The sequence below is a fragment of the Notolabrus celidotus genome, chromosome 3 (genome assembly GCF_009762535.1).
Source record: "Notolabrus celidotus isolate fNotCel1 chromosome 3, fNotCel1.pri, whole genome shotgun sequence".
Classification (NCBI taxonomy): domain Eukaryota; kingdom Metazoa; phylum Chordata; class Actinopteri; order Labriformes; family Labridae; genus Notolabrus; species Notolabrus celidotus.
In genome coordinates this window covers 28,564,264-28,582,210 of record NC_048274.1, presented here as the reverse complement: position 1 = coordinate 28,582,210, position 17,947 = coordinate 28,564,264, and the positions used below count along the sequence as shown (strand labels likewise).

Below are 17,947 nucleotides of genomic sequence, written 5' to 3'. Positions count from 1 at the left end.
ATGAAGCTTTTTGAGACCTTTCTGGATTGACTTTAGTTTTGTTTGTGCGCTTGAAAGAAACTGCAAATATACGGGCCATAAATAAATGGACCTTGGGCCGCAGCTGGCCCCCAGGCCGTACTTTGGACAAGCCTGATCTAACCTCTAGTTTGAACCTTACTAGACCAACCAAACAGAAGTGAACAAGATTACTGTTTACATCCATTTGTATATGTATATTTTATTAATTTCCAAAGTGGACATCAACAAAAAAAAACAGAAAAGAAACAATACAAATCAGTACAAGAGAAAGGTTCAGGTTCAGGTTCAAGTTACTTTATTTGCACCCGTAGGTAAACCTGTTTTGCAGCCAGTGATATGCTAGGTCAATTCAAAATTACAAGATAGATGTCAGACAGAACAAACTACTTAATGTGCAAAACATACAAAAATATCCTAAAACTAATCTAACACTAAAAATTGTAAAATGAACAGACATGATAAAATGATAAAAGTGCTAAAGGTTCCATTTAAAACGCATATCAGAAAACAGTCAACCAATAAAAACGATAGAATCATATGAATAAATAAGACAATCTGGGCTCAATCTTAAAATTGGAGGCTGACTGTGTGAGAAAATAAAAGCTATTGCTTGTTCAGCTCAGTAATAGCAGCAGGAACAAAGCTTTTCTTGTGACGCTGTGTCCTGCACCTTGGGACTAAAAACTGTCGTCCAGAGTGAAGAAGCTGGAAATCACTGCAGAGGGTGTGAGGCATTATAAAGAAGACAAAGACAAGCATTAAAATAATTTACAAGACAAAAACAAAACAAAACAAGAAGATAATGACGCAACAGCCCCCAGATCAAGACTCGCAACCAGATAATAATTTCTCATAGCATATGCTGCTTAAGTAGTAAAACACACATTGGTAAAGAGGTCAACAGATATATGGCATCATGCCACAAACCCTCCTAAGAGAAGGAGAGGGCAAACAACATCCCGCCAAAACAGGAAAAGGAGATAGGAAAATCAAATTATTTTTTATGAAATAAGGTTCAAATCGGGAGGCACTCCACCTTTTTGTGACAAGTCTGTAATTTCATGAGGTAAATAAACTAAGACTGGTTGCCAAATTTCAAAAAAATATCTGTTGTTCCCTTTTAACTTCGCAGAGAGGCTTTCCATTGGTATAACCTTGTATAGTTCTCTGTACTACTGTGTTACTGTTGGTGGTTTGTCTTTAATCCATTGAAACAAAATTCACCTTCCAGCTAGTAAAAACAATTTCATGAGGAGGATGTATTGTGATGGATTAAGTTCGAGACGGTCTTGAACCTGCACTGTTTCCGTAAGGGTTCCCACAAGACGGTCTGTTTACATTCATTTGAAGGGGATTTAAGTCGTAGACCCCTGACTGCAGGTGTAATTTCATTTCATTTAGATCATACTACCAGCACTATTTTTGTACATTGCTTTAGGTCCAATTCTGAGGGACTCATGAGTCATCACAGTATCAAGATGTTAATCCTACTTTCTGTAAGATCCACTCGATGAAGACTTTACAGGCTATTTCATGAAACTGGAGTGATATAACCATATAATTAGCAAACAGGTTCATTTGTGCAGGCTTCAGAAGTCCCATTTCAAAAAGTGAAAATAGATCAGTCTGTTGAAAGAAATAGGGGGAGTTTTCTTGCAGGTGCAGGCTTATAAAGCTTACTTTAGTTACTGATAGAAATTTGATTTTAGTTGCACTTTCTATATATTCCATTATGTGTCATACAGTATGTTTTTCAGATGTTTACATCAAGTATAACCTGTAGCTGAACTATGTTTTTACTTTTGAATGTGTAATGTTGTGGATGAAGCTAATAGTCTGGATATGTTTCATAGTTGAATTTGTGTAATCTCTGCCCTAATTATTAAAAAAATAACAGAAGAGTGAATTAAAATCTTTGCAGCAAAACTAGTTTGCCATTTTTATTTAAAGAAGCGAGGTAGAATTGAGCTTTTATCTCCTTTCATTCTATTTGATAATGACAGCTTGTTGTACTGATTTAATAAGATTTGTTTTACAAGGCCTCTGATTCAAAGCCAACAGAACAATTTGTCATGGAATGATCTTTTATTTCCTAATAGATGCTGAGTAAATGATTCTTTAAAGCTTTTAGCACATATTACAACTTTGAGTTTGGTTAATCATTTTTAACTTTTTTGGTTTTTCAGCTCTCCTGTCATTAGAAATACAGGACTATGATAGGCTGGACATTACACTCACATAGCATGTGATAACACTACAAAGATATTCTCTATTTTCCAAGTCTAAATAAAAGGAGCAGGACTTTGCATGAGTGAAAATATGCGTTTGACTCTCATAGCCCCAAGGTAAACCGGATTGATTACATCAGTGGATTATTAGTGCAAATGCTAAACATTCAGCATTCAGCACTGACTGTTTTTCACTAAGGACTAGATATTGATTTTTTTTTCCCAATCTCATATAACATCTCTGAGTCCCCCACAATACACTGTCGCCATGGCAGCACACAGACATACACTCATACAGAGAGATTGACAGTGACTGAAGGAAAACATGTTGCATCACATATTTCATCAGGTAAACAAACAGAAAAATGTCATGAAAATGTGACGCAGGTTTCTCAGTGGCAGACTCTTCCTTCCATAGCCCTAATGCTGCTGTCAAGAGCCGGCAGAATGGAGAGTATGGCGATTATTCCCATCTGTGATTAGTGACCATGAGGATGAAAGGAAAAGGGGAGGTGGGGGTTGTTGTGGTGGTGGCGAAAAGGGGCGGGCTCTGTGTGGGTGATGAGGAGGAGGAGGAGGAGGAGGGGGGGGAGGAGGAGAGAAGAGATGAGGGAGGACGCGTTGTCTTTGTACAATTGGAGGCAGCAGGAAGTGAGGCAGCATCTGTATGAGGCAAGAGAAGGAACCTGCGTGGAATGGAGGAGAGCTAGAGCAGTGCCGGCGCAATCGTCAGTACCTAGACCACCAGCACTCTGGATTGTGTGTTAATGGGAGAGACCCAGAGCAGGTATGTGTGCAGCATTTACTGTGTTACCTTAGAGAGGGTCAGGTAGCAAGGTGAGGGTAGAGTGCATTTTTGGCTTGTGTAGGATGCTGTCTGTCAGAGGTAGATTAGTATTTTCTGTGCATCATCTTGTCTTTCATAGGTTTCCATTGCCAATTCAATGAGATCTATAACTGTGATTGCTTGTAGATCTACCAGAGGTACATTGTACAGGTTACCTTTAGATTTGAACCCTCAACCCAAGTCACACTTTGCTTGATGTGTACAATAGCCAGTTTTATTTATTTATCTATCTATTTGTGTACTTATTTATTTATTTACTTCTAGCTCTATGATGCCAGAGGGACCATCTGCGTGCCACCTCTGATACAATGCTGAGAGCAGGAGGGGCAGCCACCTCTCTCGCGCTGCTGTTGCTGCTGCCGTTGCTGTGCTGTTGCCACCTGTGCCACTCTCTGCGTAAGTTGCCAACATGCTGGAAATAAATGCCCCATCAAATTATGGTGATAGCCTAAGTGTGACAGATGGTATAGATGAAGATAGGCTGGACTCAAGTGGATATACTGAAACTGAGGAGGGGAAAAAATATTGGCAGATGGTCAGAGAGGGAGGAACGAAGCATGAAAAATTCAGAGCCAAATGTGTCATTGAGTCCCTTTACCTTTCAATATCATATTATTTCAGTTTGTCAGGTTGCCTGATTATCATTTCTCTGCGGTTAATGATTTCAGCTGCATGGAATCCTTGTTACTGGGATCAGTGCATTATATAAGTAGTAAGTAATCATACCAGTAAATGGGAAAGCAATACCCTATCTACAATTAATATATATGTTAAAAACACTTACTCTTTTACTCTAAACATATACACTCTTTTCCCAAATCCATTAGTGCAACAACTGAACCTAATTATGTGACTCATTTAAAGTTACCTAGCAACAAAATGCTAGATCAATTACAGGTGAAAACAATTAACAATGCTGCAGTGACAGTGTTAAAAAGACATTAACAACATATTTACCGCATTGTTTCATTTTATTGCCTTTTTGGGGGCTTTTGTTGAATGTCAGTGTTTGTTTGGTTACAAGGCACCTTATTATAAAACCAGATGTTTCTGAGCTTTCAGTGTAATCTGACTTTCCTTGTTGAATTGACAACCTCAATGTCAACTTGGCCAACATCTACAAGCTAGATAATTGTCTTTTAGACGACTCTAATTGTACTGAAACTTCGCATTAAGCATGCAGGTATTAGAGAAAAGGTAGCCAAAACAGCCACCACAGCAGTCATAACAACAAGTTAGACTATGTACAAAATATACAGTAGCTGTCCTTCATACTGAGGTGATCACATCCCAGCTGGATGGACGGATGACAGGGTCAGGTGATGAACTGAGTTCGTAAATCATCCTTTAAACGTATAATAGATAGCAGGACCATAGGGAAGAGTTGACATGACAGTGTCTGTTCATATTTGTATTAATAGTATAATTAAATACCTTCCTCCATACATTGTATTGATTTTTCAGTCTGTTACTAATGCTTTGCATATTTTGCTGCCTGTCACAGTCTCCTCTAACTTGGTGTCAAGGTAATTGAAGCTGTCCATGTTGTAGAGACTCATACATTCATTATATATTCAGTTTATACTTAGTGTTTATGAACTTTATTCATGTCTTCTCCAGCACCTAGCAGACGCAGCACTGACTCAGCTCCCTGTCAAAATTCAGAAATCATTTAATGTTAAATATTAATCAGCATGGGATGAAAATGAACCCAACTGTGACCTCACAGCACACTCAATTGATTTGTGTGTTTGTATATTAATGATTTTACACATTCAGTTCATCATACAGCTTTAAGTAGTATCCAGCAGAGTCTGCAGCGGGCTGTTTATTGGAGAAAGATGATGGTGATAGTGTGGGAGACGCTGCAGAAATGATGAATTTTCATATCAAGCAGCCATTGATTCAGGGTGTTACAGCCTAGTCTTTATTGATCTGCACGCACTGAAATGGTGACACCGTACATTTGTGCTCAGTCTTGTGGTAGATTTCCAGCCGCGGTCTGGGTCCATAAATTGAGTATATTACCGCTTTGTGAATGATTTAAGGAGCAAGATGAAAGAAATTGTGTGTAGTTCACAATGTAATCGATGTGTTCTGCAGTGTGGAGGAGCCCTGCTTCAGCAAAACAATACACTAGCTTGACTGCAGCTAAAATGGTGTACAATTCTTGTGATGTACAAAAAGAAAAACACCCTTTGCATTGCCTCATTGGTGCAGCACTACATATTAGCACATGTGTCAGACACCTGTGGCACTATGTCATGCTGTTTCCTGTATTTAGATCGTACTTACTCTCAAATGTACATCGCTTTGGACAACAGTTCAGTTCAAGGAGCATTTGCGAATACACATCAAACGGCGAGTGTACATTATTTAATGTAAGTCCAAACTTCTGACCTGTAGCCTTGACCTTGTGGACACAAACACTTCATCAATCCCAAATGAACCTACAAATTGCACTGATTTCATTGGTAATAGCAGTGATTCTTTTAAAGATGCCCTCAGAAATCAGAGTGCCTGCATTATTTATAATCACCACGCATATGAGTCACCTAGTAAAACAGGTAAATAGGCAATTGCTTTCTTACTGTGGCGAATGAAGAAATGCAGCAGGCAAGAAGAGAATCAACAAAAACTGCACTGCTTTCTCTGATCAAAGTGGAAATTGTTTCGGTGGTATATAACCCCTCTGAAAACATTAATGTGTATTTTGTTTATGTCGCTTTAATGTGGAATTATAATCAGTGGCACAAACCGAGATTGGAAATCCCTTGAGTTTCTCCTGGACACAAAGGCAAGCAAATGAAGTAAAAAACCTTATGATAAGCAAACTACAGGAAGCACTGTCACATTGAGTGCCTTCTAATCACTAATTCAATAGTTGAATCTACTCATTCTGATAGTTATGTTCAGGCTTTCATTCATTTGAAGTATCACTGATTACTAACTATGTTAAATGTCATTGCAGTCTGAATTCAAACTAGATTGCTAACACGAAGGCTGCATCCAGAAACACTTGAATATACACTCTTGAAAGGTCAGGGAGTTTAATGAAATGCTGTTTGAGAGCAATGCTGGTATTCTAACTTTTATCAAAAGCAGGATCTTTATGGGACTAGTGAACAAGTCAAAGGTGCTTTCATATTCTCTGAATGATCTAAAATTTCATGTAAAACTAAACATTTTCTTTCTTACACCTTCTAGGGGTTCCAAAACTCTCCTCCTATGCGAAAGCAGAGGATAAGCTGTTCAAATACCTCTTTGGAAACTACCAGAAATGGGTTCGTCCGGTAGAATATTTAAACCAGACTATACGTGTGAAGTTTGGACTTGCCATCTCCCAGCTGGTTGATGTGGTGAGCACAGATTATTGATACTGTTTATGACTGTGTGTCAAAGACTGCACTGAGTTCATGTAAAACAAAACGGGGTTGAAGGACAGAGTGCTGTTCAAACTGGTGCTTTATTGAAACACTTCCACTCAGCTACTTATTTGAAATTGAGCTGCTTTTTTTTTGTTTCTAGGATGAGAAAAATCAGCGAATGACAACCAATGTGTGGATGAAACAGGCAAGTCCAGCTGGCCTAAATACTAGATCCAGTATTGCATTTAACATTGTCAGTTAATATACAGTTACATTTGTTAGGGTATGGCTCTTGCTGTGAAATGTTCTCCTACAGCCTCTTGTTTATATAGCACTTAGAGAGAGCCGGTCAGCCTCTCCACACCCTCTTTTATTCTGGTCAGGTGGCATTTCACTGACTCCCCTTATCTCGATGAGCCCTTCCAGTGCTCGCTGCCCACGCACCTCTCATCAAAAGCCCTGCCCTCCCCCGCTCCTTCTCCTGTCACCCTTATTATTCATGGCTATGGGTGTCATATCTGTCATGCATTTTATGAATTATCCCCGCAGACCAGGCTCTGCCATGCAGGTCAGCAGCTTCCTTTCACAGTGATGGATAGAACTGTACTGTACTGACCCCAGGCATGTCTATCTGTCATTGTCATTTGTGAAGTGGATAGCATGGCTTAGACTTCATATGATTATATATAACGAGGCACTTATCATGTTTAGTAAGTCCATACTTATTTAATTCAGATCGGCTAGTTAGTACGCCAATCACAGAAACCTTTGCTATTTGGCTTTCAGCTGCCCTAAGCTTGATAAATGCTATAGTGTATAAAATCTACCAATCAAGTGAAAGAATGTTTGACATGCAAAATAGGTTTCATTGCTTTCTTGATGAAAGTTAGATTGGAAGAGTGATTCTGTTTTTACTGTAAAGTGATGATAAAGTATACATACACACATAGTAGCAACAAGCAAAGCTTCTTTTTTCCATTATATTCAGGCTGCTGGTTTTAGCTCCTAAGCACAAAGACGTGGGTGTTCTAAACATTTTCGTCAAGCATGGCAAGACAGCAGAGTAGCATATTTCTCAAAATGTCAAACCTTTTCTTCAAAGCCTCCATGTCTTCAATCTGTGATTCTTACTTTCTGTTTTCTCTCCAATGCAGGAGTGGGTTGACATGAAACTGAGATGGAACCCTAATGACTATTTGGGGATAACAATAATACGAGTCCCCTCTGACAGGATCTGGCTCCCTGACGTTGTACTTTATGATAAGTATGTGTCATCTATATATATGGAAGGAAACAACCTGGTTCTAACAATAGCTCACAATTAAATAAGCATCTGTGTTGTGGGTACTGTCTCATATCTTAGATGTATTAATGTCTTTCCTTTCAACAGTTCAGATGGGCGTTTTGAAGGTACAGTCACCAAGGCTGTTGTTAAGTATGATGGGACCATATCATGGACACCACCAGCTAACTACAAGTCGGCCTGCACCATTGATGTCACCTTCTTCCCTTTTGATCTTCAGAACTGTTCTATGAAGTTTGGATCCTGGACATATGATGGCTCCCAGGTGAGTCCATTTCTCAAGTGGTTTACTAGAGTAAATCATGACCAGTGATTGGCATGAGGTTATCCCTGTGTTTAACAGGTGGACATCACCTTGGAGGACTTTCATGTGGACAAGCAGGACTATTTTGACAACGGTGAATGGGAGATAGTGAAAGCAACAGGCAGCCGAGGTGTCAGGACAGACAGCAGTTCTTCCTATCCCACCATCACCTACTTTTTCATCATTCGCAGGCTCCCTCTTTTCTACACCCTCTTTCTTATCATCCCCTGCATTGGCCTGTCTTTCCTCACCATCCTTGTTTTCTATCTGCCCTCAAATGGCGGAGAGAAGATCTCTCTCTGCACCTCAGTCCTGGTGTCGCTCACAGTTTTCCTTCTGGTCATCGAGGAAATCATCCCCTCCTCTTCCAAGGCTATCCCTCTCATCGGGGAGTACTTGGTCTTCACTATGATCTTTGTCACGCTCTCCATCATCATCACTGTCTTTGCCATCAACATCCACCATCGCTCTTCTTCTACACACCATGGCATGGCACCCTGGGTGAGGAGAATTTTCCTGCACCGGCTGCCTAAACTGCTCTGCATGCGCAGCCATGCAGATCGTTATGCCACAGCTGGAACAGCCAGAGCCAGAAGAGCAGTGGGGCTGGGTTTGATGAAGGACCCCGCACCTGAGCTGACACCACTTCTCTACACCAGACACAGTCTAGAGGCAGCTCTAGATTCTATCCGCTACATAACCATGCATGTGGTCAAAGAAAACGAGGTCAGAGAGGTGAGTACATGGGATTGTGGGTGTGTGTTTCTCATATAGCTGCTGCTGCTGCTAAGTTTAGCTTAGCAAGTAGCTGGTGCATGGCTTGCTTTAGGGATTATAATGCCTCAGTGCACTGGGCAAGGCCAAACAGCAACAATAGCAATCATATGAAAACAAAACAAGCTTTTAAGAAAGATTATAAAAAGAAACTCACTAGAGTATTGTAGCCATTTGCCACAGAGGTTGTACAAATATGTCTGTATACATTTTTATTACACCTGAGAATGTAGAGAATGACTTTTTCTTCCTTTTTTGTTTCAGGTAGTTCAAGACTGGAAGTTTGTAGCCCAGGTCCTGGATCGAATGTTTCTCTGGGCCTTCCTCTTGGTGTCCATTCTGGGCACAGCGCTCCTCTTCATTCCAGTCATTTACAAATGGGCCAACATCATCGTCCCGAACCACGCTGGAAGCATGCTCTAATAAACACAGTCAAACAAACAGTGAACAAATGGAGGCAAAGCACATTGGACAGTTTGTTATGGGTCATATTTGGGATTGAAAGACTGAGATACTGAGATTAGAGCTCACTACTCTGTTTATCCGCAGTCATTCTGTGAGCTGCAGCTTTGCCAGAGATCCAGCTGCTGTTTGCTGAGGTTATCTCACAGAAACATGTTTAGAGTTTGAGAGGGATTTAGGGATCTGTACTTGTTAGGAAAGTGATAAAAAAAAAGTTGTTGAAATCAGTTCATTTCAGTACGATTCTGTCTCTAACTCGGCTTATCACTGAGATCAACAAATACAAACAAAACCATTTACTCTCATTTGATTTACTGATTTATGTTGGCCTATTTGCACTTTATATTGCCATCTGTTTGATAAGCTGACCACTTTATTAGTGGAACATACTTCTAATAAATAAGAAGGTTGGACATCTAATCTTAGAAGTCACCCTTACACACCCTGAACTAAGCAACCTAATCATGAACATATTTAATTTCCCTCATAGTATTTTTAAAGGTAAACATCGTAAATGTGATAAAAGGGCATGAACAAGAGAGAGCACAGAGCCACACATTTCCAAACCTATATACTGTATTCTCTATCTGTAGCTCTGATTTCTGTGAACCTCTGTACACATCCGGAAAAACAATCGGTAGAATATTCAGATGATTATTCAGAGTGTAGCAGGTCAAGCACTCCCTCTTAGAGACCCAAATGGATTAATAGTCTATTTATTCCACTTGACTGTCCGTGGGATGAAGGCGGCGGACTTTCTTGCCAAGACTTGAATTTCTCAGGCACGGCTTCCTTTCAGCCTGAGGACACATTCTTTCTGATGACTGTAATTCTATCCTTTGTAGGAGATCAGTGCAAAGATAATGTGGCTCTTGGATGTTTTTTAGCCTACTGTAGCTTAGTAACAAGACCTTGCATCATGTGACAATGATAAGAGTTCTTGTTGTTTGATTGATGTTGCATGCAGATACCTCAGATGATATCATTTAAAGACATGTAACAAATGATCTTTGGTTCTTTTCAATATCATCATGTTGAAGGACCAGGAAGAAGCTTTCAGCCTTTGTTGAGCCTGCACTGCCACCGCATGGCTGTGTCATGACACTACAGCTAAAAATAAAAATAAGAAGCAACAAAGGCATGAAGACGATGAGGTGGTTATATCTGCAACATACTTGTGTGAGTTGCTGCTACATTAAATGTAGAGAATGTTAATTAAAAGTCATTACAAGTACAGAATGGGACACATGTTTTTTTTGTTTTATTGAGCTATTAAGATAGATGGAATTAAGAATTGAAAAGGAGATGAGAAAGGGAGGGTTTGTGGGCATTATTCCACCAAAGACTTTCTAAATGACCTCTTAGCAGTCAACTCAACCTTTTTATAAGAGCTGAAAATAAAGGGGTGTTGCCTAATAATACATTTTGGTGCAAGAAAGGCTGAGATAAAATTAAGCCACACAGTATACATCTGATGAATCTATTCGAGCATGGGTTCTTTGATGATCCATCTGTTTAAGCCTTGAATTGCACATTGTGGGAATAAGTTGATGGGATCTTTTCTTTGCTCTATAAGTCAATACCAAGGCAGGATGGAAAACATGAGAAAATTCAATATAAACCCACCTGACATTGACTTTCATCAAGGAAATTACATAAGGTAGACAGTTCAGAGTAACTGCTCTGCTGTCTGTTGGGAATAAAATATTATTTAGACCATCTTGTCTCGTTCCCAGAGGATCAGAGGCTCAATTTCTTAGAGTTTGCTAGAATAGTTTCAAAAATCCTACTGAGAATTATTCAGATTTTAAGAATGAAATGTATTATTTTTTTAAACACAGAAGCATAGTGCTACCTGTAAAAAAATCTGGTGTCAAGGGGTTACTAAAAAGCTTCATCAAAGCCACACAGTGAGGTACATGCCAGGGGAAAAATATCAAAGACGGCTAATCCAAAGTCCAGTTACGTAAGCTTTCCTGGAATTTGAAGCTATATGTATTCAGAGGTACCTTTGGTGGTCCACTCAAAAATCTGTGCGCATGCAGTCTGGAGCAACCTCGTGTAAATCAGGTACGTCGGATTTGACAAGTTTTATGGAATTTAAAAAGTAGGCCTGTTCCTCATCCAAGGTGATTTAGGTTGTTTTCCTCTCTTCCAGGCTAATGATGTCCCAGAACAGAAATGCAACACTTCTTCTCCTGTGTATTGTGTTTCTGTCGTGGAGGATATGTCAAGGAGGCAAGATTTTGATAGTTCCCCTAGAAGGAAGCCACTGGGTGAACATGGACATCATGATCAAGGCGCTGCACTCTGACGGACACTCTGTGGACGTGATCCGAACCAATCAAAGCTGGTACATCCTGGACGGTTTCCCGCACTACAAGACGATCACAGTTCCTGTCGTCGAAGCCTTCAACCATGACTTCATCAACCCAATCCTCAAGAAGATCATTGAAATCGAGAGGGGAGAGAGCTCATTTCTCAGCTTTGCTAGTTTGCAGGTTGAGATGTTTGATGCCATGTTTAACATGCATAGGATAATTAGCACAATGGCTCGCAGCATGTTAAAAGATAAAGACTTTATGGATATGTTAAAAGAGCGCCAGTATGACTTTGTGTTCACTGATCCAGCTTGGGGGGCAGGTGTCTTGCTAGCTCATGCTCTGAAACTTCCTCTGGTTTATAATGTGCGCTGGATAACAAGTGGAGAGGGACATATGGCCATTGTACCTTCTCCTTTATCTTACATCCCAATGACCGGATCAGGCCTGTCGGACAAAATGACTTTCACTCAAAGATTTAAAAACCTCCTTTTCTATTTAATTTGGCAGTTTCAGGATGGAGTCTTTATCAACCATCAGTATCAGGCTGTGTGTGATGAGGTCTTTGGCTCAGAGGTAAGATATAGAGAATTATTACAGGGAGCAGATATTTGGCTAATGAGAGCAGACTTTGTGTTTGAATTTCCTCGTCCCACTATGCCAAATGTTATTTATATTGGAGGATTCCAATGTAAACCTGCAAAACCACTCCCTGAAGACCTGGAGGAGTTTGTGCAGAGTTCTGGGGAGCATGGAGTCATCATTATGTCTCTTGGGACATTTGTGAGTGAACTTCCTGCCGACATTACAAATGAGATTGCCGCAGCTTTTGCAAAATTACCTCAGAAAGTCATCTGGAGACACAAAGGCAGCAAACCAGCAACTCTGGGCAACAACACATTGCTGGTGGACTGGATGCCACAGAATGATCTGTTGGGACATCCCAAGATTAAACTTTTCGTGGCTCATGGAGGAACAAATGGAGTTCAAGAAGCTATTTATCACGGAGTCCCAGTTGTGGGTCTACCTGTGTTTTTTGACCAATACGACAACCTGCTTCGTCTAGAAGAGAGAGGAGCTGCCCAGATTCTGACTTTGGCTACAGTGGACAAAGATAACATCTTCCTGAACGCCATACAGACAGTCCTGAATGAACCGTCTTACAGGACCAACATGCAGAGACTCTCCAGGCTGCACAGAGATACTCCCATGAAGCCCCTGGACAGCGCCCTCTTCTGGATAGAGTTTGTCATAAGACACAAAGGTGCAGCTCACCTGAGAACGGAGTCCTACAAGATGCCCTGGTACTCCTACCACTCAGTTGACATTGTGTTGTTCCTGGCTGGAGCTTTGCTTCTTGTACTACTCACGGCTTTCATGTTGATTAAGTGTTTATGCATTACAGTGAGAAAAAATAAAGTCAAAGGTGAGTAAACTTTAAAGGAATATTAATTTGTGTGTTAAATTTGTTAAAACAAAATACATGAGGAGGGCTCTGCTGTCTGTTGGGAATAGAATATTATTAAGATAATTCTGTCTTGTTCCCAGAGGATCAGAGGCTCAATTTCTTAAAGAGTTATGAATAATAGCTAGAATAGTTTCAAAAATCCTACTGAGAATCATTCAGATTTTAAGAATGAAATGTATTATTTTTTTAAACACAGAAGCATAGTGCTACCTGTAAAATAAATCTGGTGTCAAGGGGTTACTAAAAAGCTTCAACAAAAGCCACACAGTGAGGTACATTCCTGGGGAAATACATCAAAGAACGGCTAATCCAAAGTCCAGTTACATAAGCTTTTCCTGGAATTTGAAGCTATATGTATTCAGAGGTACCTTTGGTGGTCCACTCAAAAATCTGTGCGCATGCAGTCTGGAGCAACCTCGTGTAAATCAGGTACGTCGGATTTGACAAGTTTTATGGAATTTAAAAAGTAGGCCTGTTCCTCATCCAAGGTGATTTAGGTTGTTTTCCTCTCTTCCAGGCTAATGATGTCCCAGAACAGAAATGCAACACTTCTTCTCCTGTGTATTGTGTTTCTGTCGTGGAGGATATGTCAAGGAGGCAAGATTTTGATAGTTCCCCTAGAAGGAAGCCACTGGGTGAACATGGACATCATGATCAAGGCGCTGCACTCTGACGGACACTCTGTGGACGTGATCCGAACCAATCAAAGCTGGTACATCCTGGACGGTTTCCCGCACTACAAGACGATCACAGTTCCTGTCGTCGAAGCCTTCAACCTTGACTTTGTCAACCCGATCCTCAAGAAGATCATTGAAATCGAGAGGGGAGAGAGCTCATTTCTCAGCTTTGCTAGTTTGCAGGTTGAGATGTTTGATGCCATGTTTAACATACATAGGATAATTAGCACAATGGCTCGCAGCATGTTAAAAGATAAAGACTTTATGGATATGTTAAAAGAGCGCCAGTATGACTTTGTGTTCACTGATCCAGCTTGGGGGGCAGGTGTCTTGCTAGCTCATGCTCTGAAACTTCCTCTGGTTTATAATGTGCGCTGGATAACAAGTGGAGAGGGACATATGGCCATTGTACCTTCTCCTTTATCTTACATCCCAATGACCGGATCAGGCCTGTCGGACAAAATGACTTTCACTCAAAGATTTAAAAACCTCCTTTTCTATTTAATTTGGCAGTTTCAGGATGGAGTCTTTATCAACCATCAGTATCAGGCTGTGTGTGATGAGGTCTTTGGCTCAGAGGTAAGATATAGAGAATTATTACAGGGAGCAGATATTTGGCTAATGAGAGCAGACTTTGTGTTTGAATTTCCTCGTCCCACTATGCCAAATGTTATTTATATTGGAGGATTCCAATGTAAACCTGCAAATCCACTCCCTGAAGACCTGGAGGTGTTTGTGCAGAGTTCTGGGGAGCATGGAGTCATCATTATGTCTCTTGGGACATTTGTGAGTGAACTTCCTGCCGACATTACAAATGAGATCGCCGCAGCTTTTGCAAAATTACCTCAGAAAGTCATCTGGAGACACAAAGGCAGCAAACCAGCAACTCTGGGCAACAACACATTGCTGGTGGACTGGATGCCACAGAATGATCTGTTGGGACATCCCAAGATTAAACTTTTCGTGGCTCATGGAGGAACAAACGGAGTTCAAGAAGCTATTTATCACGGAGTCCCAGTTGTGGGTCTACCTGTGTTTTTTGACCAATACGACAACCTGCTTCGTCTAGAAGAGAGAGGAGCTGCCCAGATTCTGACTTTGGCTACAGTGGACAAAGATAACATCTTCCTGAACGCCATACAGACAGTCCTGAATGAACCGTCTTACAGGACCAACATGCAGAGACTCTCCAGGCTGCACAGAGATACTCCCATGAAGCCCCTGGACAGCGCCCTCTTCTGGATAGAGTTTGTCATAAGACACAAAGGTGCAGCTCACCTGAGAACGGAGTCCTACAAGATGCCCTGGTACTCCTACCACTCAGTTGACATTGTGTTGTTCCTGGCTGGAGCTTTGCTTCTTGTACTACTCACTGCTTTCATGTTGATTAAGTGTTTATGCATTACAGTGAGAAAAAATAAAGTCAAACACGAGTAAACTTTAAAGGAATATTAATTTGTGTGTTAAATTTGTTAAAACAAAATACATGAGGAGAGATAAATCAAGGCTTATATTACACATTTGACTGCTAATTTATGCACCAAAGCTGTGTCCTAGTCTTTTCTTAATTTACACCATGATGTTAAGAATCCTATTTCATTGCAAACCTATACCAATAATGAAGGTTTCTACATGTATCACCACTGGCTATAGGTGCAGCAGGGGAAACATGTTTAGATTGCATATGTAAGACTTCTGAAAGCAACAGGTATGCAAGAAAATGTTTGATTTGGTGCTGCTGTTTCCAAATTATTGTTACACTGACAATTAGGCAGCTTGTTGCACAGATCAGAGGAAATGCTGTTACACAATCCAGATTCAGTTTTAGCGGGCTAAGCCAGGCAGAAATGTTTATTCAGAGTTCACCTATGATGATAAGAGTGTTTTCAGCGCAGGCTGCTAAATCTGCCCTCACTCATTATGTAACATGATCTCACATGTTCAGACTGAAAAATCCCAAAAAGAAAAACTTGTGTGAAAAAGGTATGCAAAATCCCAGCTCATACAAGCAAAACTGTTAATTACTTCAGAGTTAAGCCTCTTTGTTTACAAGTTATTCACAGACGTGCTCACAGCTTTCCCCTGTGTCTAATGAGCAGTTACTTCATTCTTTCTGTCAGTACCATCACTGCTTTTCTCACAAGAGTTGCAGCAGTAAAGAAGGAGAGGTGGAGCTGCATGCATTCTCTTGAGATTGGCAGCTCATCAGCTGAGGAATAAGTGCTTCTGATGGAGTGCTTTTCTTATCAGATCAGGTCTTTGACCTCTTTGGTTGAGCTTTCATAAGGGTACACGAGTATGTACAAGTATATATGACGTTACTGTAGATTGTTGATTACTGACTCTGAAGATGCATGAAGTTAAGTGCAATACATTAAATACTTCGGAGAGTTAAATGTTCTTTTCTATTCTCTTACTAATTGAGTGGAGTTAGCTTTCAGAATAAAAGACCAAAACACAAATAGGGTCCTTTTTTTCAACTTTCAGTCTACCTGAGTGTTTCCCCTCTTAATATCTAACCTGTTGAGGGGCCTTATAGGGGGTTCAGTTTCATTCAATCCCCTGTTAATTATTATCATGCAGCACATTTATCAAGAGAGTCTTTTTACGAGGCCCAGAACCAATTTTGTGATAGAGTAGTAGTATGATTTGTATGGAAATTTCTTTCTTTCTTTCTAGAATAATCTTAGTTTGAAAAGCCATTTATTTCAGTTTTAATAATCTTTTTTGAATGAAGAATGCCATGTTTAGAATAATTGTTTAACCTTGAGAAAAGTAATTGCAGTTTAATGAAACCATTCTGCATCGTAATGAACCATGAGAAAAAAGTGTTTTATTTTCCACTGACATATGCTGTACATGATTGAACAAAGAAAACAACAAATGTGTCTGAATGAATGTGATAGGAAAAAGAATCTGTTCCCACACTGTTCATTACAAAGTCAAATCAATCCCTCTGTCCATTTTCTTCTATTCATTGTCTTTCAAACTCTTTATAAAGCTCTGGTCGTTCAAAATGGAAAAAAACAACTATCTTTTCATTCAAATAATAAACATTATTTAACTTCTCACAATCAAAGAAAGATCCCGTGTTATGATGTAACATGTGATGGCAGATTCTCCTCCAACTACATTCTTTGTTCAGGTAGACTGTGACAATGTGATCAGATGTTCCACATCCACTTCATCATCTATTTAACGCAATACATAAGATAGCTTCACCAACAGAAATGTGACACATATCTAACTAAATCAGACTTGTAACACAGGCAGGTGTTCTAAGAATATCTTAATTAAAAAATACAATCATCACAGCTGACGTACTTTCCTTTTGATGGACTTGGCGTACAGAGGCCCTGGTACACCGATGGTGGTAAGTTCATCTGTGGTAGAGAAGTTCACAGTTCAGAAAAGTTCTCTGTTGCTTGCATCTGAAGATTTGTTCTTGTTTTTTTCACTGTTTATGACCAAGGCGACAGAATTAGCTCTTGAGGGTCAGAAAGCTTGCTATAAAAGTCTGCAAAATATAGCTGTGGTTTTCCTGTACCATACACTGAGCTAACCAACCCACAATTATGATCAGTTATCGGAAGGCATGAAACTCATAAGCTAGGAAAGCCTTGATAAGCGTTGTGTTTTTATTTGTTCTCTTTTCCTGTCCATGTTGCTCTTTTTTTAGCAGTGTAAGCAAAGAAATATAAAATAAAGCTAATACTACATTCGACATGCTGCTCAGCATTTCACATTTACAACATCTCTGTTGTTGTTTACTGTAGAATACTGTTTTAAGATGCTAAATAAATATTTTACAGTATGTTAAACTTTTAAAAGTAGTCAGCATGCACACATTCTGTACATCTCATAGACATGTCACACATGTTAAAGATTAAAGTTAGTATTTGACCTTTAATTGTAAGTCAAAAAACAACTTTCGACACAAGCAGGTCAACTCTTACCGGCAACACTGTACAATCCTTCAATGTCTGAATTGTTCGAGCTGTCGTCGTCCACAGCAACCATGCCATTCTGATATCTGCAAATGAAGTAATCATAATTATAATCAAAATGTTTTATTCTAAGGCACTTTAGACCATATTTAATGTATTGCTACATTTCTTTAAAAAAACAACAACAATTTAAACTGTATCATTTTGGTCAATGAGGATTGTACGTA

At 39.8% G+C, this 17,947-nt stretch overlaps 2 protein-coding genes across 3 annotated transcripts; both read left to right on the top strand.

The window, feature by feature from the left end:
- The first annotated feature begins 2,879 nt into the window (after positions 1–2,879).
- On the top strand, positions 2,880–15,210 carry LOC117810577 (UDP-glucuronosyltransferase 2A3-like). The gene is made up of 8 exons (XM_034680478.1): positions 2,880–3,036; positions 3,361–3,492; positions 6,304–6,455; positions 6,625–6,669; positions 7,619–7,728; positions 7,855–8,032; positions 8,111–8,806; positions 9,110–15,210. The coding sequence occupies exon 8, from the start codon at positions 13,618–13,620 to the stop codon at positions 15,208–15,210; it is 1,593 nt and encodes a 530-aa protein (XP_034536369.1). The 5' UTR covers positions 2,880–3,036; positions 3,361–3,492; positions 6,304–6,455; positions 6,625–6,669; positions 7,619–7,728; positions 7,855–8,032; positions 8,111–8,806; positions 9,110–13,617.
- Positions 2,883–13,074, top strand: LOC117810578 (neuronal acetylcholine receptor subunit alpha-5-like). 2 transcript variants are annotated; one of them, XM_034680479.1, is made up of 8 exons: positions 2,883–3,036; positions 3,361–3,492; positions 6,304–6,455; positions 6,625–6,669; positions 7,619–7,728; positions 7,855–8,032; positions 8,111–8,806; positions 9,110–13,074. In XM_034680479.1, the coding sequence occupies exon 8, from the start codon at positions 11,470–11,472 to the stop codon at positions 13,060–13,062; it is 1,593 nt and encodes a 530-aa protein (XP_034536370.1). In that variant the 5' UTR covers positions 2,883–3,036; positions 3,361–3,492; positions 6,304–6,455; positions 6,625–6,669; positions 7,619–7,728; positions 7,855–8,032; positions 8,111–8,806; positions 9,110–11,469; the 3' UTR covers positions 13,063–13,074. The 2 variants fall into 2 exon arrangements, with proteins under 2 accessions (XP_034536370.1, XP_034536372.1); XM_034680481.1 differs by having other exon boundaries at positions 8,111–8,797; positions 9,110–9,604.
- Positions 15,211–17,947: the final 2,737 nt, after the last annotated feature.

What these genes read in the sequence shown, in the direction of transcription:
- LOC117810578 (XM_034680479.1), top strand. Translation starts at nt 11,470, where the DNA reads ATGATGTCCCAGAACAGAAATGCAACACTTCTTCTCCTGTGTATTGTG.
- LOC117810577 (XM_034680478.1), top strand. Translation starts at nt 13,618, where the DNA reads ATGATGTCCCAGAACAGAAATGCAACACTTCTTCTCCTGTGTATTGTG.